Source organism: Vombatus ursinus, unplaced genomic scaffold, assembly GCF_900497805.2.
Source record: "Vombatus ursinus unplaced genomic scaffold, bare-nosed wombat genome assembly UNPS02014809.1, whole genome shotgun sequence".
In the NCBI taxonomy this organism is placed as follows: domain Eukaryota; kingdom Metazoa; phylum Chordata; class Mammalia; order Diprotodontia; family Vombatidae; genus Vombatus; species Vombatus ursinus.
In genome coordinates, this window is record NW_020954587.1 from 14,100,710 (window position 1) to 14,125,339 (window position 24,630).

The 24,630-nt window shown below is 34.7% G+C and overlaps 1 protein-coding gene across 1 annotated transcript in view; it reads left to right on the forward strand.

Annotated features, from left to right (window-relative positions):
- The window catches only part of IFNAR2 (interferon alpha and beta receptor subunit 2), a 52,992-nt gene that overhangs the window by 25,508 nt on the left and 2,854 nt on the right, over positions 1–24,630 (forward strand). The window contains exons 7-8 of the mRNA XM_027875586.1: positions 6,831–6,996; positions 18,009–18,136. Coding sequence (XP_027731387.1) covers positions 6,831–6,996; positions 18,009–18,136 — 294 coding nt within the window. The remainder of the gene's footprint in view (positions 1–6,830; positions 6,997–18,008; positions 18,137–24,630) is intronic.

Below are 24,630 nucleotides of genomic sequence, written 5' to 3' on the forward strand. Positions count from 1 at the left end.
AAAACAAAACAAAAACCCTTGATATTAAAAGAGAAGGGTGGGCAAATATATAAAGTAATCTTTGTTGTTATTTAGTCATTTTTCAGTTGTGTCTGGCTCTACATGACCCCTTTTGGAGGTTTCTTGGCAAAGATACTGGAGTGATTTGCCATTTCCTTCTCTAGCTCATTTTACGGATGAGGAAATTGAAGCAAATAGGGTTAAGTGACGTGCCCACAGTCACACAGCTATAAGTGTCTGAGGCTTGATTTTAACTCAGCAAGAGAGGTCTTCCTGACTCCAGGCCCAGCACTCTATCCACTGTGCCTCCTAGCTGCCCTTAAATAAGTCATAATTTCGGTCAAATCAATGGGAAAGAGGAGTCCAGCATTAGCTAAGTACACAGTATTAGTCTAATAGCAGTTTCTGATCCTAGAAAAGGAAGAAATGACTTTTTTTCTGAATAAGTCATTTAAAGAACTTAATCTAACCACAACAGACACAATTTGTTATTGTTGTTGTTGTTTTTGGTTTTTTGTTTTGTTTTGTTTTGTTTTGCATAGCAGGATGTACTTCTATGGGGTGACCCATAGAGAAGGAACATGATGCAGTGGAAAGAATATTGGACTTCATCCTTTGAATTAGTATGTCAGTGAATTCTTAACCACACACTACCCCTGGTACATACATTCTTTGATCCCAGTTCAGAACACATCCTTTCCCTTCTGTAACCCTTTTCTCTAAGCACTTTGTTGATTGCCCTTAATCATACCATGTTGAATTTAAAACTTAACAAAGAATCAGTGGAGCCAAGATGGTAGAGAAAAGCCAAGAATTTGCCTGAGCTCTTCCTGGTTTCCCTTGAAACAACATTAAATTAAGCCGACAGAACCCACAAAAAGAGGGAGTGAAACAATTTTCCAGTCCAAGATAACTTAGAAGGACTTCAGGAAAGGTCTGTCTCACTTGGGTAAAAGGAGAGTGCAACCCAGCACAGGAGGCGTCCAGGCAAGCCAGAGGGAGGTTCTTAGCCACAGCTCAGATCAGCTACCAAGGCCCTGTGATCCTAGCTCAGCAGACCAGCAGCACGTCAAGACAGCTGTGAGGCCTCTAATCCCAGCACAGAAAGCAAACTGACAGCCCCAAAACCCCTGACACAACAGGCACAGCTAGGCCTGGCTACCTCAGAGCACTGGGCAAGCCATCAGTCCTAGAGGCCCCAGCACAGAAAGCCAATGATCAGGCCCCCAGCCTCCAGTGCAAGAAACTTGGGATGGTGCCCCCTGTACCCCAAGAGCAGAGCTGAACTTTAAGTCACAAAATAGGCTAGAAAATAAGTAAAAAAAAAAAAAGAGAGAGAGTCCTGATCACAGAAAGCTAAGGGAAGATCAAAAGACAAACTCAGAAGAGGACAACAATCTCAAAATGCCTATGTGTAACACTTCATAGAGGAATGTGAGTTGGTCTCAAGTCCAAAAAGTCCTCTTGGAAGAGCTCAAAAAGAACTTTAAAAATCAAATAAGAAAGTTAGAAGAAAAGTTGGGAAAAGAAATGAAAGTGATGCAAGAGAATTTTGAAAAAAGAATCAACAACTTAGAAAAATAAAACAACACCTTAAAAAGTAGAATTGGCAAAATGGAAAAGGAGGTAAAAAACTAACTGAAGAAAATAATTCCTTAAAAATTAGAATTGGACAAGTAGAAGCTAATGAGTCTATGAGAATCAAGAATCAATCAAAAATTAATTAATTAATTAATTATTTTTTTTAAAAAAAGAACCGATCAGGCAAAATCATAAGAATGGAAGAATAGAAGAAAATATAAAATGCCTCATTGGAAAAACAACTGACATGGAAAATAGATACAGGAGAGATAATTTAAGAATTATTGGTCTACCTGAAAACCATGATCAAAAAAAAGAAGCTGGACAGCATCTTTCAAGAAATGATGAACAGGCTGACTTCAGAAAACCCTGGAAAGACTTGTATGGTCTGATGCTGAGTGAAGTGAGCAGAACCAAGAGAACGTTGTACACAATAAGAGCCATGTTGTACAATGACTAATATTGATAAACTTAACCCGTCCCAGCAATACAAGGATCTAAGACATCTCCAAAGGCCTTGTGGTGGAAAATGCTATCCCCATCCAAAGAAAGAACTATGGAATTTGAACGCAGATTGAAGCATACTGTTTGCTACTTTTTTCTTTTCTGTTGAGTTTTGTTTCCTCTTTCTGGTGGTTCCTCCTATTGGTTCTAGTTTTTACTTACAACATCATTAATCTGAAAATATGTTTAATAAGAATGTATATATATATATATATATAGCCTATATCAGATTGTGTGCCGTCTTGGGGAGAGTGGTAGGGAGGAAGGGGGAGAAAAATTTTAAACTCAAAAGCACATGAAAGTGATTGTTGATAAATCAAAATAAATTAATAAAAAAATAAAGTACAAAAAAAAAGACTAAGCTAAAAAAAATATTTTCAAGAAAAACTTCTCTGACATCCTAGAACCAGAGGGTTATAAATGACAGAAATCTTTTTGTATGTTGCTAAATTTTCCTCAAAAAGAAAAAATCAGACAAAGTTAAATCTAAAATAGATTTAAATAAAAGAGAAAAACAGTAAAACTACACTATATGTCAATCATATTAATCAATATTGTTTTAGACTACTTAAAATAACTAGACAATATAAGGTTGAAATATTGCTGTGGTCTAGAAAATGATGAGTTGGTAGACTTAGAAAAAATATGGAAAGATTTAGACTTATGAAGGAAGATGTTATCCACCCTCAGAGAAACAGAGGACAAACAAGTATAGTATGGTCTTACATTGATGAATGTAAATATGTATGTCTACATATGAGAATGACTATAGATATCTAAGTATATGTATGCTTATGCTCTAAATCACTGTGGATTAGAGAAATGCAAATTAAAGCAATTCTGAGGTACCACTTCATACCTATCAGATTGGCTAATATGACAGAAAAGGAAAATGATAAATGTTGGAGAAGATGTGGGAAAATTGGGGCACTAATGCATTTTTGTTGGAGTTGTGAACTGATCCAACCATTTTGAAGAGCAATTTGGAACTATGCCCAAAGGGCTATAAAATTGTGCATACAATTTGATCCAGCAATAGCACCACTAGGTCTGTGTCCCAAAGAGATCATAAAAAAGGACCCATACATACAAAAATAATTGTAACAGCTCTTTTTGTGGTGGCAAAGAATTGGAAATTGAGGGCATGCCCATCCGTTGGGAAATGGATGAATAAGTTGTGGTATATAAATGTAATGGAATACTATTATACTATAAGAAATGATAAGCAGGCAGATTTCAGAAAAACCTGGAAAGATTTACATGAACTGATGCTAGTGAAATGAGCAGAACCAGGAGAGCAGAACACAGCAACATCAACACTGTGCGATGATCAACTATGATTGACTTAGTTCTTCTTAGCAATACAGTGATCCAAGACAATGCCAAGACTCATGATGGAAAATGTTATCCACATCCAGAGAAAGAACTGATGGAATCTGAATGCACATCAAAGCATACTATTTTTACCTTGGGGGGAGAGGGAGGCTGTGTGTGTGTGTGTGTGTGTGTGTGTGTGTGTGTGTTTTAACTTTTGTTCTATTTCTTCTTTCATAATATGACTAATGTGGAAATGTTTTATATGATTGCACATGTATAACTTATTTCAGTTTGCTTGTTGTTTTGGGGAGGGAAGTCAAGAGGGGAGGGAGGGAGAAAAATTTGGAACTCAAAATCTTTCCAAAAAATGAATGTTGAAAATTGTCTTTACATGTAATTGGAAAAAATAAAATATTATTAAAAAATAAAACTTGACAAAGATAACACAAAAAGAAAAGTATAGGCTGTTTCCTAAAATACTAAACAAATTAACAGCCAACATTTTAAAATTATTCATCATGACCAAGCAGGGTTTCTGCCAGGTTTGCAAGGCTGGCTCAATATCAGTAAAACTATCAATCTAATACCACATATAAACAAAAGAACTTTCTTTTTTCCAAAAGAGCCATATGGCTACCTCAACGACTGTAGAAATAGCATTTGATAAAATGAAACATGAATTCATTATTAATTTCTCTAAAAGAATATAAATAGAAGGATTTTTCCTCAGCACAATTAAAATTTCCTTAAGCAATGAATCAATTTAATATTTAGTAGAAAAATAATTTCATGAAAACAAAATGAGGCTATTCATTTCGACCAATTTGAATTGAAGTAATAATGGAAATTCTAGAAATTATAACAATATTAATATATAATACTTACATAAATATATATGGAATATATAATATAGTGCTTTAAGGTTTACATACATATATATAAAGTACTTTACATATATTATGTCATTTAATTACATCCTTACAATAACCTATGAGGTATGTGCCATTATTATCCATAATTTACAGATGAGGAAACTGATGGCTGAGAAGTAAAGTGACTTGGTCAGTATCAAGCAACTAGTAAGTCACAGTCAGATTCAAATTCATGTCTTCCTGACTCCAGCATAGGCACTGTGCCACTATGTTAGGGAGATTACCACTACATATGAAGAGGTCACAATATCACTTCTGCAGATAACATGTCTAAAAAATACACTGTTTCAATCAAACATTAATGAAGACAAATGGTTTAACAAGTTAATTGGATGTAAAATTAACCCACCAAAATCACCTACACTTTAAATTACTAGCAATGAAGATTAAGAAAATGCAGCTAAAAAGGCAATCCTATTCCAAATAACAAAAGTCATCAAATATTTGGTGATCTCCCTAAAAATACACATAATCTATGTAAGAACAATTATAAAACTATAATGCCTGACCTAAATAATTAAACACCTAAATAACTGGTGACATTGTGTATGTTCTGAGATGGATAGAATTCTTTTTTTTTTCTGAATATCAGATGTCATTGTTCACAGAGAGAAAACTTCCTCTAACCAACGCAAATTGTCAACTCTTTTGCAAGTTACAGTCTTGCCAGTCTAGCGAGTGAGGCTTTGAAAGATTAATCCACATCACACAGCCAGCATATGACAGGTGGCACTTGAATCTCTGTCTTCCTGACTCTAAAGCTCACTTTTCTAACCACTGTGTTCAACTGACTGTTTTGTATAAAATTAATATTATAAAATGATAATACTCCCCAGATTAATTTGCTTATATGATAAAATACTAATTTTAAAAAAAAAAGGATTTCTTCATAGAACTAGATAAAATCAAAGTGAAATTTGTGTGACAAAAAGTGGACAAAAGTTATGGTAAAAAAAAAATTCTACTTTTGCACTCCTAGACTTTAAAACATATTGCAAAACTGCTGCCATCAAAACTGGCAGGGAGGGGAGAACCAGATAAATAAATAAGTGAAATAGAATAGAGATCACAGGCATCTAACGACATAAAAATTTGGCATCTAACATATATAAGAAACTCTTAAAATGTATAAAGATCTATCCTGGATAGCAACAACAATAAAAATTACAATAATCATAGTAATAGCTAGCATTTATATTGAGAGTTAAGATTTGCAAAGCAATATACATGTATTATCTCATTTGATCCTCACAACAACCCTGGGAGGTTGGTGCTATTATTATCCCCATTTTACAGATGAAGAACAGATAGGTTGCAAAGGGTATAGAGGGCTAGACTCAAAATCAGGAAGTCTTTAGTTTGAATCTTGCCTAAGATAATTACTATAGCTGTGTGACCTTGGGCAAATAACTTTTAACTCTCTTCACCTCAGTTTCCTCATCTGTAAAATAGGAATAATAGCATCTACTTCATAAGGTTGTTGTGAAGATCAATGAGGTAAAATATGTAAAGTATACTTTGCCATACAAATTCTAAGCTAGCTATGTGCCTAACATGGAGTAGACACAATAAATATTTGTTGATTTTACTTGGATAGACTTTTCAAAAGAGAAAAGTTATGTATTTAAGTCTCTTCAAAAACATTCAGGGGCAGCTAGGTGGCGCAGTGGATAGAGCTCAGGCCCTGAAGTCAGGAGGACCTGAATTCAAATGTGGCCTCTGACCAAACACTTGACACTTACTAGCTGTGTGACCCTGGGCAAGTCACTTAACCCCCATTGCCTCACCAAAAAGCAAAAAACGTTCAACTTCACTAATAATCAAGGTGATTTAAATTAAAAGAACTTTAACATATCTTACCCCTATCAAACTTGCAAAAATGAGTAAAAAGAACTCAGAGTTAGTGAAGTTGTGTAGAAAAATGGTATGGTCATTCATTGCTGATGGAATTGCAAACCTTGAATTACAATCTTTTAGAAACCAATCTGGCAATATTCAGTAAAAGTTACAAAAATGTTAGTAATCTTTATCCCAACCATGAAATTGTTGGAAATATACCTTGAAAGTTATTTTTAAAGAGTTCCTTTTTCAAAGATTTTCAGAACAGCATTATTTGTAATTGGAAAAAAATAGAAGCAACCTAATTATCCAAAAAATTGGGGAATGCTTAAATAAATTGTGTGACATTGATGTTATATAATACTATAATGAATTAAACTCAGCAGGCATGAGAAATATAAGAAATAATATTAAGTTTTTTAAAAAGCAAAGGAAATATATATAATGACCATATAAAATGAAAAATGGGAATAAATGGAATAAAAGTCCTCATGGAAACTTAGAGGGAATTATAGAAAAATTGTTGTGACATTTTATGCATTGAAATTATCATTTAATATGAAGTAGATGCAAAGCAAATTTAATTAACTATATTGATGTTCCATATTATGTTCATAATAAACCTATTTTAAAAGTAAACATTGGTTTTCATTTCAGGATCTGACAGTTGAAATGGATGACAGAGAAAACGTAACTACAATAATAGACTCCCTGATTCCAAATTCAAATTACTGTGTATCAGCTCACTGGGATTTACAGTTTTCTAAGAATGTAACACAATCTCCCTTACAATGTGTCATGCTTTCTCCTAGCCAAGAATCAGGTATGTTGCAATTTTACACACTTCACTTCTGAACTTTCCTCAAGATTGTACACAAAATAAGTGGGGTTGGAGGGTAGATTTTGTTGTTCAATAACAATTTAACTGCTAATGTATGGTTTTTCAATGGATATTCATTCACCATTACAGCTACCATTGCAGCATGTGAATCTCACACTCACCTTCCTTGAGTTCAGGTTACTGGTACATAGCCCTAAACCTCATAAAAAGTTTCATCAAAGATGACCATCAAAAATTCTCTAAAAAGGCTCTCTAAATTGGAATGGTCCTTTGCTCTTGTACCTTCTGATTTGCTGAAGTAAAAATATGAAGTTACAGGAAACTTTGTACATGACACAGTGTATATCATATTAGATCTGAACTTCTCATTTCATCAATGTAGGGAATTCTCTACATGGAACCTTTCACCCCCAAAGCAAAGTTGTTGGGGGGGACCCTAGAGATAAATGAATAATTGCCAATGGTCACATAGCTAGTATGTCAGGTGCAGTGTGTCTATTGTGTCAGATGCAGAAGTTAAACCTAATTCTTTCTTCTCAAGATTGGCCTTCTGTTGACTATAAGACACTGCCTTTCTATGATAATTTTCATAGTAATTTTATGTTGTGATTGGTTTCTGTATTGTCTTTACTGATTTTTCTATTCTTTAGAAAGCTCTATACTAGATAGGATATCATTTGTAGTTAGTGTCATGTGGTGTTAGTGATTATTTCTGTAACATGTTAGGCATCAACCCTTTGTCAGAAACGTAACCCATAGTCATACCATTGCTTCTGTGGGAATAAGATTCAATTTACATCATTTCAACTTAAGATATCTTTGTATCTCTGATCTCCTCTCTATTTATTTTTTGTGGACCAATTTATGTATATGCTATATCTCTCATTAGAACATAAGGTCTTTGAGGTCAGGGACTGTTTTTACTTTTTCCTTTAGTTTCTAGAGCTTAACATAGTACCTGGCACAAAGTAAGCACTTAATAAATGTTTACTGATTCATATTAGCTCAAAGACTGCTTATATAACAAGGCAGAATAGGTAGGATGCCATTCATTAAAATGATGAATTGTCACTTGCCCATTTTTTGTCTACAATTACATATCACAATCTGACACCATGCTACCTTTCTGCCTTTCTCTTACAATATATTACTCTCTTTCATCTACTTCAGCCAAACAAAGGCACTTTCTGTCCATCATAAAAGCTCTGGCATTTCCCAAATCAAGTAAGTTCAATTTAACAAACACTTATTACATTCTTCTTATGTACATGGACTATACCAGATGCTGAAGAAAATAAGACAAAAATGAAACAATCTTTTCCCTCAAGGAATTTAATTCCACTGGGGAGACTACAAAATAAAATAATATTTACTTGTGGTCAGGAGGGAGGTGTAGTAACAAACGGTTTTATGTGGTACATGGCAGCAAAGCTGAATCTTTTTAAGGGAGCTCTAATTCCTAGGAGGCAGTGGTAAGAAGGGAGCATATTCCAGACATAAAGTACAGACAGGATGTGAAAAGAAAGGAGATGGAATATTCCATTCAGGAGACGGCTAGTGGGCCAGTATGGTTAGGAAGTAGAGTGTATAAAGGAGTGAAACATCAAATATCCAGAATGGTCAGTGAGATCAGTAAGATTTCTTAAGCAGAAGAGTGACATAGTTAAAGTCATTTTTAAGAAATATTAATTTGAGGGAGCAGCTAGGTGGCCCAGTGAATAGAGCACCAGCCCTGGAGTCAGGAGGACCTGAGTTCAAATCTGGCCTCAGACACATAACACTCACTAGCTGTGTGACTCTGGGAAAGTCACTTCATCCCAATTGCCTCAAAAAAAAGAAAGAAAGAAATAATAATTTGGCAGCAGTGTGAAGAATGAGTTAGGGAAAAGAGAGATTTGATATTTAGTAGACTTATAACCATCTAGGCAAGAAGTGATGAGGGCCTGACCTGGGTGCTGGTTGTATGAGTGAAAGAGAGAAGTCAGAGAGATGTAGAAACAGAATCAACAAAACTTAGCAACCGACTGGGTATCAGGGGTAAGGGAGAAAGGAGAGTCCAAATAACTCTAACATTAAGAACGTAGGTAACTAGAAGGATAATGTTGCCCTCAACAGACATAAGGAATCATCTATATAGAAATCATAATTGAACTCCTGGAAACTGCTTGTACCACCAAGAGAATGAAGAAAAAGAAGAGAAGAAGGCTTAAGAAAGAGTCTAGAGGTCACACATGTTTAATGGATTGGAAATGGATGATGATCCTAAAAAAGAGAATAAGAAAGAGCATTCAGACAGAAAGGAAAACCAATGAATAAAGCATTTACCATATGCAAAGCACTGTGCTAAGCATTGAAGATACAAATAGGAAAGTAAGACAGCCCCTGCTCTTCAGGATTTCACATTCTAGTGGTGGAGACACACATATGGAAGGTTCCAGCTGCAAATCAGATAGAAACATCCTATGGTCCTTAGGGTGCTGGTAAAGCAGATGCCTCTTTAATGTCATGTCCTAGGGGCCAGGGGAAGAAAGAGTATCCTGGAAGAAGGAGTGGTCAACATTGCCCAAAGCTACAAAGAGGTCAAGTAGGGTGAGGACAGAGAAAAGGCCTCTAGAATTCATTACTGAAGAAATCATTGATTCAGCTGGAGAAAGCAGTTTCAGTAGAGTGGTATGTATGGTCAGAAGCCAGATTGCCAGGAGTAGAAACGTGAATATGAAGTAGGGAAATGGAGGCAACCAGCATAGATAACTCCTTTTAGGAGTTTAGATTAAAATAGATGGCCCGGTGGATAGAGCTCTGGGCCTATAGTCAGGGTTCTAATCTGGCCTCAGACATTAGCTATGTGACCCTGGGCAAGTCACTTAACCTCTGTTTGCCTTAATCCACTAGAGAAGGAAACGGCAAACCACTCCAGTGTCTTTGCTGAGAAAACCCCATGGACATTATGGTCTATGGGGTCATGAAGAGCCAAACACCTCTAAGCAACTGAACAACAGAGAAAAGGTATGAGAATAGCTTGAAGGGAGTCTAGAGTCCATTGGATTTTTTTTTAAGCGTCGTAGGCAATAAGATTATGGATGAGAGAAAAGAGGAATGAGAGGAATGTTTTGTTTGACAGGTTCCCAGGTGAGACAGGAGGAACTATAAGATGATGTGCATATATAGGGGGATTGGCCTTGGCAAGGAAAAGACCAACTTTTCCCTAGGGTATACAGCAATGGCAAGGGTGGAGGGAAGAGGGGGTAATATTAAGAGATTTTGAATCGTGGCATGGGAAAAAGAAGAAGCTCATAGTAGATGACCTTTATTTTGTCAGTGGATAAAGTGCCAAACCTGTAACCAGAAAGACTTGTGTTCAAATCTGACCACAAAGTTTAGCCACAAAAAAGAGGAAAGATATAGGATGATGTTTAGTGAGTATGGATGGGTCAAGTGAGGGGTTTTTAAGAATGAAGGAGATGTGGGCGTGTTAGTAGACATTAGGGAAATATCCAGACAGAGAGGGATTGAAGAGAAGTGAGAGGGTAGGGATGATAGAGAGGGTAGACTCTTGTAGAAGATTAGATGGAAAGGGATCACTTATACATGTAGTGGGGCTTGCTTTGGCAAGGAGAATGGTGAAATCTTAATGTGAGAAAGGAGAAGGAGAAGGTAGTGGCAAAAGGCATCTGTGTGAGTTGAGGAGGAGGGGAGAATAGGAAGTTCTTGACAAATGGTCTCAATTTTTCAATGAAATAAGAGGCAGCAATCTCAGCCACGAGAGAAGAGAAAGAGAAGCTATGAGAGGTGTGAGGAGAGATAAAAAGATTTGGGAAAGCCTCTGTGGTGAGTGGGAAAATAAAACAATGAGGGAGGTATAAAAGAATTGCCTTGCTTCAGTGAGGGCTCAAGTGATATTACGTTACATAAATTTGTAATGGATCTAGTCACCTTGGTTTTGTGACTTTTCTCCAGCTTCATTAGGCAGCAGGTGGTGGGAGTAATCCAAAATTCAGAGTGGGAGAAGAGAAAGTGGAAGCAGCCATTGTAGATGTCCTTGTCAAGGAGTTTAGATACAAAGGGCAGAAGACAAATAGGACAATAGTTAGCAAGCATGGAAGGATCAAGTGAGGGTTTTTTCAAGGTGGGGAAAACATGGGTATATTTGTAGGCACTAGAAAATGAGCCAGTAGACAGTAAGAGATTGAAAATAAGTGACGAAGTGGGAATGACAGAAGAGGCAGTCTGCTGGGTGAGACAAGATAGAATGGGATTGCTTGAACAAGTAGAAGGGTTAACCTTGTTAAGGAATAAGGAATCACTTCATCGTGTGAGACAGAGATGAAGGAGGAGAAATTGGCAGGAGGCATATGAGTGATGGGCGATGAGGAAGAGAGGAGAAGAGAAAGTTCATGGCAAATTGCCTCAATTTTGTCTGTAAAGTATGAGGCAAAGTTCTCAGGTGAGAGTGTTGGGTGAAGGAGAGCCATGGGAGGTTTGAGGAGAGATGAAAAGGTTTGGAAATGCCACTGTGGAGAGTGAGATAGTGAGTTGTGGATAGACAACATATAATAAAATTACCTACTATGAGGGTCCAGTTGAGGTCATGTAACATAAATTTTTAGTGGATAGGACATTTCTGTCAAATGTCTAAGGAACAGTTAATACCAATGCTAAACAAATTTTTTTCAAAAATTGAGAAAAAAACCACACTACAGGACTTCTTTAATGAAATAAATATAGTCCCAATAACTAAATCAAGGAAGGATAAAACACAAAAGAACTATAGACCAATGTCATTAACCAATATCAATTCAAAACTTCTAAATAAAATTCTTCACATAGACTACAGTAATTCTTCCAAAAAAATCATTCATCATGACCAAGTTGGATTTTGCCAGGAATGCTTGATGGTTCAACATTAGGAAAACAACCAGAATAATTAATCATATTCAAAACAAAAACATCTAAAGCTACATGATTATTTCAAGAGATTTGGAAAAAGCTTTTGACAAAGTATGACACTTACATATGCAGCAAAAACAAAAATAACCCTACACAGTATAAGCATAGAGGGACCTTTTTAATATCATAAAAAATATCTATCTAAAACCAAAAGCAAACATCATATGGAACAGGAATTCACTGAAACTTTCCTAAGTAATACAAGTATAAAGCAAGGGTACCCATTCTTTCCGTTATTATTTGATATAGTTCTGGAAGAAATACTAGCATTAGCAATAACAGAAGAGTAAAAACAAATTAATGAACATGGATAAAGAGGCAATAAAACTATTCCAATTTACTGATACCATGAAAGTTCACTTGGAAAATACTAGGGGATCAACAGAGACTAATTAGAAAAATTAGTACTTATTCTATTAATAATTGGAACAACTTCAGCAGAGTAGCAGGCTACAAAATAAATCCTCAAAAATCAACTTCGTTGAGGGGCAGAGCCAAGATGGAAGAGAGAAGCCAGAAAGTTGCCTGAGCTCTCCCCAGTTTCCCTCATAAACAACATTAAATCAAGCCTCTTAACAGATTCTGAAGCAACAAAAGGATGAGTGAAATGGTTTTTCAGCTTAAGATAACTTAGAAGGACTTCAGGAAAGCCCAACACAGATGGTATCTAGTCAAGCCGGGGGGAGGCTCTTAGCTGCAGCACAAATCAGCAACTGAGGCCACTAAGTCCTGGCTCAGCAGACTAGTGGCACAACAGGCTAGCTGTGAGGCTCCAGCCCCAGTGCAGAAGACAGATAGCTAGCCCAGGAAATCAGGCAACAGCAGGTGCAGCTAGGCCAGGCCATCCCAGTACACTGAGTAAGACACCAGCACCTGAGGCCCCAGTGCATAAAACCAGTGACCAGGCCCCTGACACCCAGCACAAGAAGCTTGGGACAGTGCCCCCTGTGCCCCAAGAGCGGAGCTCAACTTTAAAAGCCATGAAATGGGCCAAAAAAAGTGGGCAGAAAGCAAAAAGGAACCTTGACCATAGAAAACTACTATGGTGAGAGGGAAAATCAAAACACAAACTCAGAGGAGGGCAACAGTGTCATAATGCCTACATGTGAAACCTCAAAGGGTAATGTAAATTGGTCTCACACCCAAAAAGCCTTCTTGGAAGAGCACAAAAAGGATTTTAAAAGTCAAATAAGAGAGGTAGAAGAAAAATTGGGAAAAGAAATGAGAGGTATACAAGAGAGAGTCAACACCCTGAAAAAGGACAGACAAAAATTGAGTGAAGAAAACAATTCCTTAAAAAATACAATTGGTCAAATGGGGGGAAAATGCATTGAAGAAAACAACTCCTTAAGAAGAAGAATTGGCTAAATGGAAAAAGAGGCACAAAAGCTAAGTGAAGAAAATAATTCCTTAAAAATCAGAATTGGGCAAGTGGAAGCTAATGACTTTATGAAATATCAAGAATTAGTCAAACAAACAAAATCAAAAGAATGAAAAAATAGAAGAAAACGTAAAATACCTCATTGGAAAAACAACTGACCTGGAAAATAGATCCAGGAGAGATAATCTAAGAATTATTGGACTACCTGAAAGCCACGATCAAAAAAGAGCCTGGACAGCATCTTTCAAGATATTATCAAGGAAAACTGCCCTGATATCCTAGAACCAGAGGGTGAAAGAGTCATTGAAAGAATCCACCCATCACCTCCTGAAAGAGATCCCAAAATAAATGAAAACTCCAAGGAATATTGTAATCAAATTCCAGAATTATCAGGTCACAGAGAAAATATTACAAGCAGTGAAAAAGAAACAATTCAAATATTGTGGAGCCACAGTCAGGATTACACAGGATTTAGCAGCTTCTACATTAAAGGATCTTGGGCTTGGAATATGATATTCTGGAAGGCAAAGGAGCTTGGATTACAACCAAGAATCAACTACCCAGCAAAACTGAGCATAATCTTTCAAGGGAAAAGATGGACATTCAATTGTTTTTTTCTTTCTCGTGGTTTTCCTCTTTTGTTCTGAATCTTCTTTCACAACATGACTAATGTAGAAATATGTTTAATATGATTGTACATGTATAACCTATATCAGATTGCTTGCCATCTTAGGGAGGAGTGCAAGGGAGGAAGGGAGAGAGAAAAAAAATTGGAACTCAGAATCTTATAAAAGTGATTATTGAAAACTATCTCTATGTTATTGGAAAAATAAAATACTGTTAAGTACAGAAATGAAGGAAGAGAGAGAGAGAGAGAAGGAGGGAGGAAAGGAGGAAGGAAGGAAGGAAGAAAAGAAGGATGAGCTCTCAGAATGCTCTCAGAAAAACCTGGAAAGACTTGCACGAGCTGATATGCAAAGTGACATGTACTGTGTACAAATTTACAGCAATGTTGTAAGATGATCAGTTGTGAATGACTTAGCTATTCTCAGCAATACAATGATCCAAGACAATTCTGAAGAACTTATGATGAAAAATGCTATCCATCCCCAGAGAAAGAACTTACAGTGTCTGAATACAGATTGAAGCAACCTTTTTTTTTACTTTCTTTATTTTTCTTGAGTTTTTTTTTGTCTGTGTTTTCTTTCACAATATGACTAATATGGAAATGTTTTGCATTACTGCACATGTATAACCTATATCGAATTGCTTGTCTTCTCAGTGAGGGAGAGTGGGGAGGGAAGAAGGGAGAAAATTTGGAATTTGGAAAAAGTTTTAAAAATGAATGCTGCAAAGAAGGTCCAAAAGTTTACTGAATAAAATAATTCCTTAAAAATTAGAATGGAGCCAATGGAAGTTAATGACTCTATGAGAAATCGAGAAATCATAAAACAAAACCAAAAGAATGAAAAAATAGAAGACAATATGAAATATCTCATTGGAAAAACAACTGACCTGGAAAATAGATCCAGGAGAGATAATAAAAATTATTGGACTACCTGAAAACCATGATCAAAAAAAAGAGCCTAGATGTCATTTTTCAAGAAATTATCAAGGAAAACTGCCCAGATATTCTAGAACCAGAGATTCTTTCTGAGGTATGCCAATGTAATAAAATACTACCAAAGTTAACTTTCAGTTTTAGTGCTATAGCAAATTACCAAAAGGATTATTTTATTGAATTCAGTAAAATAACAAAATTCATTTTGAAAAAAGGTCTAAGTATTTTTAAATTATTAATCTAGAAATTGAAAGAATCCACCAATCACCTCCTGAAAGAGCTCCCAAAAGGAAAACTCCCAGGAATATTATAGCCAAATTCCAGAGTTCCCAGGTTAAGGAGAAAATATTGCAAGCAGCCAGAAAGAAACAATTTAAGTATTGTGGAAACACAATCAGAATGATATAAGATTTAGCAGATTCTACATTAAGGGATTGGAGGGCTTGGAATATGATATTCTGGAGGTTGAAGGAGCTAGGATTAAAACCAATAATCACCCACCCAGCAAAACTGAGTGTAATCAATGAAGGGGGAAAATTAACATTCAATGACATAGAGGAATTTAATGCATTCTTGAGAAAAAACAAGAGCTAAATAGAAAATTTGACTTTCAAATATAAGACTCAAGAAAAGCATGAAAAGGAATGCCAACCTAAAGGAAACATAAGAGAGGGGAAGAACTACGTCATGTACATATGGTGTGTGGACCAGAAGACCAGAATCTCATGAAGGGTTGTACCAGTGTAAAGAAACAACTCTTTCTTTGATCAGTTAATGAATCTCATTAGAAGTTTGCCTGATAGAGACAATAATTTCTTTAGTATGGGGGAGAATTTCCATGGCTTTGTAAAGAATGAGATGTTGTCGAGGAAGTTCTCCAATTCACATACATTATCTGTTTTATGTGGGTACCTCCCTGAACTGATACAGTATATACATTCCTTTTGTGCTTTAGTTTCATGAAAAGCTGTGGCCAGAAATACTGATTACCTGATGATGAACCTCTCTAAAAAGCTAGACAGGTTATTGTATGAGAGATCCAGTAAATCATTGGGCCTAATCCTTTCCAGCCCTTAGGGCTCAGTAGAGCCTTGCCAAAGCTTGCATTGTAATTCCATAGACTTTAAGGTTCAAATTTTGGCCTCAGATTAGAGATAAGGAAATGTAGTTCCTTCCTATTGTTGAAGAGGATGTGAATTTTGTTTTTGTTTTTGTTTTTTAATCTCATTTTGTGAAATATTCTGTTGGTATTTTGATTCCTAAAAATCTTAAATCTATAAACTAAATTGGATATTACTGTCATTTTTATTATATTACTATGACACAATTATGAACACCAAATACCTCTCCAGTAATTTAGGTTTCCTTTGTTTCTGTGAAAATTGTTTTATGTAAGTACATGTGTGTTTTGGTAAGTTAATTCCCAGATAACAAATATTGTTATTTTAAAAAATAATAAAAATGAAAAAATGAAAACAAATGGTAAAAATTGTTTTTACATGTAATTGGGGGGAAATAAAATACTAAATAATTATTTTAAATTGACTTCATTCCTATGTAATAATAACAAAATCCAGGAAACAACAGTAGAAAGGGAAATCCCATTTCAAATAACAACAAAATGCTTAAAATGTTGGAAGAATCAGTCTATCAAAACACACAAAACATTTGCATAGATTCCATTTAGTAAGTGCTCCTTAAAAAAATACAGAACAACTTAAATAGCTGAATTGAATATGAAGTACTTATATCTGAAGTATGCCAATGTAATAAAATACTACCAAAGTTAACTTACAGTTTTAGTACTATAGCAAATTATCAAAAGGAACATTTTACTGAATTCAGTAAAATAATAAAATTCATTTTGAAAAAAGATCTAAGTATTTTTAAATCATTGAAAATAGATTTTAATGAAATGTTCCATTTGTCACAGCTTTGAAAAGGGTGTGGATAGTTTCATTAGCAATTAGAAGAAGCCATAGGTGACAAAATAAATTATTTTGATTTTATTTTTAAAAAATTTTTTGCTCCAGATCAAGCAATGCATCCACATAAGGAAAGAAACATACAGAGGGCAATCTTTGCAATAAACGTTTCTGATAAAAATCTGACATCCAAAAAAAATCAAATTAAAAAAAAAATCTGACATCCAAAATCTACAAAGAACACTTACAAATTTACAGGTTTTAAGAGCCATTTTCCAAATATTGTAAAAGGATATTAACAAGCAGTGCTTAGGGGGAAAAAGAAGTAAAAATTATTAGTAACCATGTGAAAAATCATTCAAATTCTTACATTGAGGGAAGTGAAAATTTTGAAAACTCTTAAGTTAGCATGTTTTCTTCCCTGTCTGTGGTTTCAAATATGTAGAGGACGTCTGGTGTTGAACCTCTCCCCACAGATGTTGCTAATGCTTTGAATAGATTTTATCTTTTTGGGAAACAATATGCAATTAAATAATAGAAGCAACTACAAAAAAAGGGTTCATACTTTTTGACCCAGTAATTCCACTACGGGTCCTCTACTCTCAGGAGGTTATTGAGAATGAAAAAAGACATAACCTGTACAAGAATATGCCTACCAGCACTTTTTGTAATACAAAAAACTGGAAATCAAATGAATATCTATTATTTGTAGAATGGCTAAACAAATTATGGTATATGAGTTTAATGGAACATTATTTCAATGTAAAAAATGAGAAATATGAAAAATATAAATAAATATGGGAAGCCATGAAATGATATAGGGTGAAGAAAGCAAAATCATTATATAAATTAAGATAATTATAAGGACAACAACAATTTTTAGAATGCATATGGAAAAAATTCATAAAGAGTCACAAAAACAAACAGGACAATTTTGTTACAGCCTTGTTGAAGTTAATATCTTTTTTTTAAAACATCCTGTAAATTACTGAAGGTAATGGACATGTATCTTTTTTGTAAATAGTTCAAAACTTTTAGCTAAAAAATCTTTGATCTATTACAAGTTCATAAATTTTGAGCTCCTGGTTTACAAAAAAAAAAAAAAAAAAAGGTTTTTTGTCCTCTCTTGATACGTACTGAATTTTGTTTTAAATAATTCCACTTAAATTTTCATTTGCAGGTTCAGAAAAAATCACTGTAATACCATTTGCTGTATGTTTTATCATCTTCCCAATAATAATCTTTGTGATATTACTGAAAAAAACAGGATATATATGCAGAAAAAAAACATATTCTCCCAAAGCATTGGTATGTACTTTTATGTCATCTCTTTGTTTTATTCATAGAAGGTTAGATTCTCTTTTCATTCTACCAGCAATGAATCATAAGATTGTTTGTGTTGGGTCATCTCCATTTGTGCTGATCTATATCTGGCCACTGGACCCAGATGGAGGAGAAAGTGAGGCTGGTGACTTTGCGCAGTCCTCCCTCACTTAAATCCAATTCACTTGCAAGTCATAGCATTATCTTTCTGATGTCATGGTTCTGTTGAGGTTTAAAGGTTTAAGCATGCTGAGAACTCAAAATCACAACACGTGGGTCCTGCCAGAATAAATTCCACCCAAGTCTTCTTTCAGCCAAAGACAAGGTTTATTAAAAATCCACCATATTGGCCAGACTCTCAAGGAATCTGAGCATTTGTGAACTGTTGGCTAGATTATAAGAATTTGAGCACCTTAATGGAGACATGATGGACCTTATATACAGAAGGACTGTGGGAGGGATCTAGGGAGGATCTTGATGGGAGTGACTGGGAGGTTGAGAATGGGGTCTAGATAGGATCAAGGGTGGTGGGAAGTATCCAAGGGTTCAGGAGGCAATAGACAATAGAAGGCTAGGCTTAATTAAGGGTAACAAAGAATTGGAGAGGGGAAGCTAGGTGGTACAGTGGATACAGCACCAGTCCTGGAGTCAGGAAGACCTGAGTTCAAATCCAGCCTCAGACACATGATACTTATTAGCTGTGTGGCCCTAGGCAAGTCATTTAACCCAATTGCCTCACCAAAAAAAAAAAAAAGAATTGGGAGATTGGGCATAGGGGGTAAGGAAAGGCCAGTTAATATGATTATAGCCTCAGGTAAACACCAGAGATTTGACTATAGGGAAAGTACAGGGCTTTTCCTATTATGGGTTCAGATCCCATCCTCATCAGTTCCTCTTCAAGAATGAAGGACAAACAACACAACCACATAAGAGTGCTTGTGAAGTCTGCACAATCAAGAGGGATTTCCAAGAAAGATGCTCATTTTGCTATTTACCACTATACTCCCTTGAATTATTCCATAACAATTTCTTGGATGTCATTTCCTTAGTGAAATTAAAAGTTTCCCATGTTTTTCCTGCTATTTTTTAAAATAAAATTTTATCATTATCTTTTTAATGTGACCTACAATTCCCAAAAAAATCCATCTTCAACCCTTCCCAGAGTGCTGTCACTTAATAACAAAAAAGAAAAAAAAAAGGAGAAAGAACAATTAAGCCAGTTACCAAGATATTTTTTTAAAAACTCTGATATCATATGCAACATATATATAACCATAGCCCCCACCTCTGCAAAGAAGTGCTTCAAATATATTATATGAAACCAAGATTAATCATTATAATTACACAGAATTCAGTTTCAATTGTTTCATAGGCATTATTCTTCTATTTACTTTGTAGTCATTGTGTGTATTGCTTTCATTGTTACACTTACTTTACTTTTTCAGTTCATATAAATCTTACCATGATTCTCTGTATTCATTATTCTCATTGCTACTACAGCATAGTAATATTGCTTGAGAGCAGGGGTAGTCTTACTTTCCTATTTGTATCCCCAGAACTTTCCAGAGTGCTTTGCATATGTTGTTGTTCCATCATTTCAGTCATATACAATTCTTTATGACCCCTTTTGGAGTTTTTTTGGGCAGAGACACAGGAGTGGTTTGCCATTTTCTTCTCCACTCATTTTATAAATGAGAAAACTGAGGCATACAAGATTAAGTGACTTGCCCAGGGTCACACAGCTAGTTAGATGTCTGAGGCTGGATTTGAACTAAAGTGTTCTTGGCTCCACTAGCCATCTTCATTTACCATAAATATGTATATAATATGACAAGATCATGTTGAAAGTATTTGTCTTAGTATTTTTTTACTTTTTTTAACTTCATTTTTAACTCTTGGTATGATCAGAACTCAAACATTCTTATGAGCTCTTAGGGCTTTTTTGAATGACATTCATGCTACCATTGGAGATTTCTAAAATAGGATTAGTTCTTTTCTGCAGTAGGATTATAGTTCAACTGATAGACATCTGCTTTGTTTCTAGTTCTTTACTAAAAATAAAAAATACTGTTTTAAGTACCCAAGGATTTTTTTCTTTTTACCATTGACCACTCCCCTGCAGTGAAATCTCTAGGTCAAAGGGTACAGACACTTTATTAACTTTCTTTGAATGATTCCCATTTTTTTCCTAGAATGGTCAGATTGATTTTCAGGTTCACCAACAGTTCATTAGTGTGCTCATCTTTCAATAGCCCTTCCAACTATTTCCGTCTTTTGTTGTCTATGCTAATTCTTTTGATTTTCATATTTCTTTTATTATTAGTGATTTGAAACATTCTTTCATATGGTTGTTAATAGTTTCAGTTAATTCTTTTGAGAGTTGTTTGTTGATAACCCCAGTTAGCTATGGGGACTAGCTTTGGGTTTATATATCTCTATTAGTCACCTGTGTATCTTGGTACCAGACCCTTATCAGAGGTATTTGATAAAAATATTTTTCCCAATTGGTCACATTAATTTTGTTCACATAAAAGGTTTTCAATTTCATGTAATAGAAATTATCTATTTTATCTTTTATAACCATCTCTATTCTATGTTTTATTAAGAATTCAACTCCTGGTCATAGCAGTGACTATGTACCTGATGTGCTTCTCTTCTAATTCATTTTAGGGTATGAGCTTTAATAGTCAATCATATATCCATTTTTAGTTTATTGCGATATACAGTCTTAAGTTGTTGACCTAAACTAATTTCTACCATACTTCTTTCCAGTTTTCCCAGTGCGATTCTTTCTTTGATTGTATCAAAGAGATTCTAGAATATCTAGAATATCTAGTAGCAATATGCTACTGTCACTTTAATATCTCAGATAGATTATGGGGAGAAAATGATCTGTGCTGACAGTTTGAAGTGACAGTTAAGAAATGGCTTAAACAAAAATTAAATTTTAAAAAAGGAAATGGAATGATATGAAAATGCTTTTCCCTATACAGTCCAAGAGAAGATATATGCATTTATCTGTAATCCATGGGGATCTATGAAAAGTCAGTTGAGAAAATGACTGGAGTACTTCTCCCTATTAAGTCAGGGAAACAATGTGTTTATAGATCTATGAAGATCTATGAAGAATTTGCAATATGTGTGTCTTTCTTTATTGAGTCAGAGAGAAAGTATGTATTTATCTGTGATCCATGAGAACCTTTGAAGAATTTATGTAACTGAAAGAGTTCATGAAAATGGATTTCTTTCTTATGAGAACTGTTTTCATTGCTAATTGAAAAACAAAACCTATGAAGAAAACTTTACGAGGAGTAAGTAAAAAGTTAGCAGTACAGTATATCTGGAGAAAGACTATTTCTTGTATTTATTGAAGAGAAGACAAAAAGAAAGGACTAATCCTGGAGAGAAATATGAAGATAATATTTTAAAAGACTTTAATCATATTTTAGACCAAATTTCCAGAAAAGTCAACTACAGATATTTTTGAAGGTGTGTGGTGACTCTAGTGGTGATGTTGGTCGTAGCCAATGTATTGCATATAGTTATTTGTGTCTACATTTTTAATTACCTTAATTTGTTAATAAATTATATTACTATATTTGCAAATTTTAATACTTATATATGATAGTAATTACTTATGAGAAAGGAGGTTTCTCTAATTCATTGAATAATGAATTCTTAATGAATTAGAGTTAAGGGAACTCAAGGGAACTTGAGTTAATTAATAAGAGATTACAAATTTGTTAACAAGAAATAAATTATCCAATGTACCACTAGATCACAATATAGTTCAGGATAGATCAATTAAATATATAACAAGTCAAATGTCAGGTTAAGATAGGATGATCTAACAATGAGTGTGATCAGACTCATTTGTATCTGCTACATCGGAGGGTCATGTGAGGCGTCTTTTTAATCCTATTATACTAGATAAGGAGTTCTTTCCTAGGTATTTTTTAAAAGTTAATCAAATGCTAAGTTATTTAGTTTATTTATCCCTGATACTTCCTTAACCAGTCTTTTCCACTAATCTAATTTTTAAAAATTTTAGCCAGTCCCCAATGCTTTTGGTGATTATTGCTTTATATTATAGTTTATGATATATAATGTAATATAACATCTGGAGGTGCTTCATTCCTCCTTTAAAAAATTTATTTCCCTTGAAATTCTGTATCTTTTGTTCGTCCAAATGAATTTTGGTATTATTTTATCTGACTCTGTACAGTATCCTCTTGGTATTTTGATTGGCATAGCACGGAAGTGTCAAACTTGTCACCCTGAACCAATTTAAAATGTAATTGTTGAACAAAATTTAAAAATACAATACAACCTAGATAATGTTAATTTGTGGTTTTCTAAATCAATATGCTACAGCAAGGATCCTGTTTCTATTTTAGTTTGATACCACTGGTGTAGCACTACATCTATAAATTAATTTCTATAGCATTGCCATTTGAATTACATTTGCACAACACAATCATCAGTACTTACTATCCCTCTAACAATTGAGGTTGTTCTGTATTTCTTTAAGGAACATTTTACAATTGTATATTCGGATATTAAATATACTTTGGTAGGTTAACTGCCAAATATTTAATGCATTTTATAGTTATTTGAATGGAACTTCCTTTTCTATTATTCCTTCTTGCTTTTGTTATTACTATGTAGAAATAGTTTATTTTTGAGGGTTTATTTAGTAACCTGCTACTTTACTGAAACTAATATTTCTATTGGTTTCTTTGCTACTCTAGGTATTTCTACTTAAAGCATAATGTTATCTGCAAAGGGGGATAATTTTGTCTCTTCTTTGCCTATCTTTATACCTTTAATCTCTCTTATTGCTATTGCTAGCATTTCCAGAATTTTGTCAAGTAAAAGCAGGAAAGCAGAATAGACTTGGTTTATTCCTTTGTTCACTCAGAAAGCTTCTAGTGTTTCCCCATTTCATGTAAAACTAGGTAGGGTTTTTTTTGTTTGTTTGTTTGTTTTAGATAGATACTTTGTAACTTTTCAAAGGTCTTTCTTTGTCTATGCTTTGTAGGCTTTTTGGCATAAATGAGTAATATTATATGAAAACATTACACAATTTCCAAGAAGCTATTTAAAGTGCAGAGATTAAATGATCAGAACTAAGATAATGAGAGACAGGAGAATGAATTCAACAAATATTTATTGCTTGCTATGAATAAGATATTGTAGTGGGTGTTATGAGCAAAACAAAGATAAATAACATATGTTCCAAGAGCCATTCCCCAACATATAAGTAATAAAAAGACATGAACAGTTTTTATAATATGAAATGCAAATGATCAGCAATCATAGGGAAAAAAGCTCTAAACCACTAATAAAAGAAATGCAAATTAAAACAGCTTGAAGGTTTCACCTCACATCAATCAAATTGGCAAAGATAATAAGAAACAAAAAACAGTCTCATTTGGAGGGCTGTGAAGAAACAAGCACACTGATACACTGTTGGGAACTTTAAATTGATACAACTGTTCTGGAAAATGGTTTGGAATTATGTGAGAAAAGCAACTCATATAAGCTCTTTAAGATCAGAACTTGTCTCATTTTTCTGTTTATAATGCGCAACACATACCATATTTTGAGCACGTGGCAGGTACTTAGCAAAATGCTCAATGATTGATTAGCTGTTAAACTATTGATACTCATTTATCCAGCAAACTCTATATTATGTGTACAACACAAACATGTGTATACCAAAATATTATTGGTAGCATTATTTGTAATGGCAAAAAACTAGAAGCAAAGTGAATACCTACTGACTGGAGAATAGCTAAACAGTATTCTTCCTCAAGCTACATTCACCTCCCTTCCTTATCTTGATCCCTTGGTGAATCAATTCTATTATATATAATCAAATCCCTTGCCCCCTTATTCCGTCACCAATCAAGCCTTACCAAACCCAAACTCCTGCCATCTGCTACCTTAGATTTTATTCCCATACTACTGAATGAAGCTGGAGAAAATTAAAAAATGGCTCTAACGGGTCCACTACACATTTGTTACATAATCTCAACTGGCCCCTGTGTGTTCCTCATGGAGTTAAAGCTTCCAAAGTAGTTTTTTATCTTCCTCTTGTAAACCCACTTCTGTTATTTGCTTTATAGATTTCACATCATCCTCTTTTTTGCTGTGCCTCTTTCTTAGAAGTAGCAACTCATGAGAGGAGCAATGTTGGATAAGTCAGAGTTAAGTGGTAAAAATTATCCTGTGTCTCAAATTATGTGACCTAGTCCTACCTCTTGCCTTCACCATTATCTTTCCATTTGCCAAAATATGAGGTCTATGTCCCCTCCAGTATTCTGAGTAACAACTACTGGAAAGATTGCTGTCCATGGAGGTACAACACTGTCTCAGAGAAGATGACTACCCAATGCACCAACTCCTCATGGATTAAACCCAGAGTGAGACCCATCTCAGACACAAACCCTCTCCCCCATTGGAATACACTTTAG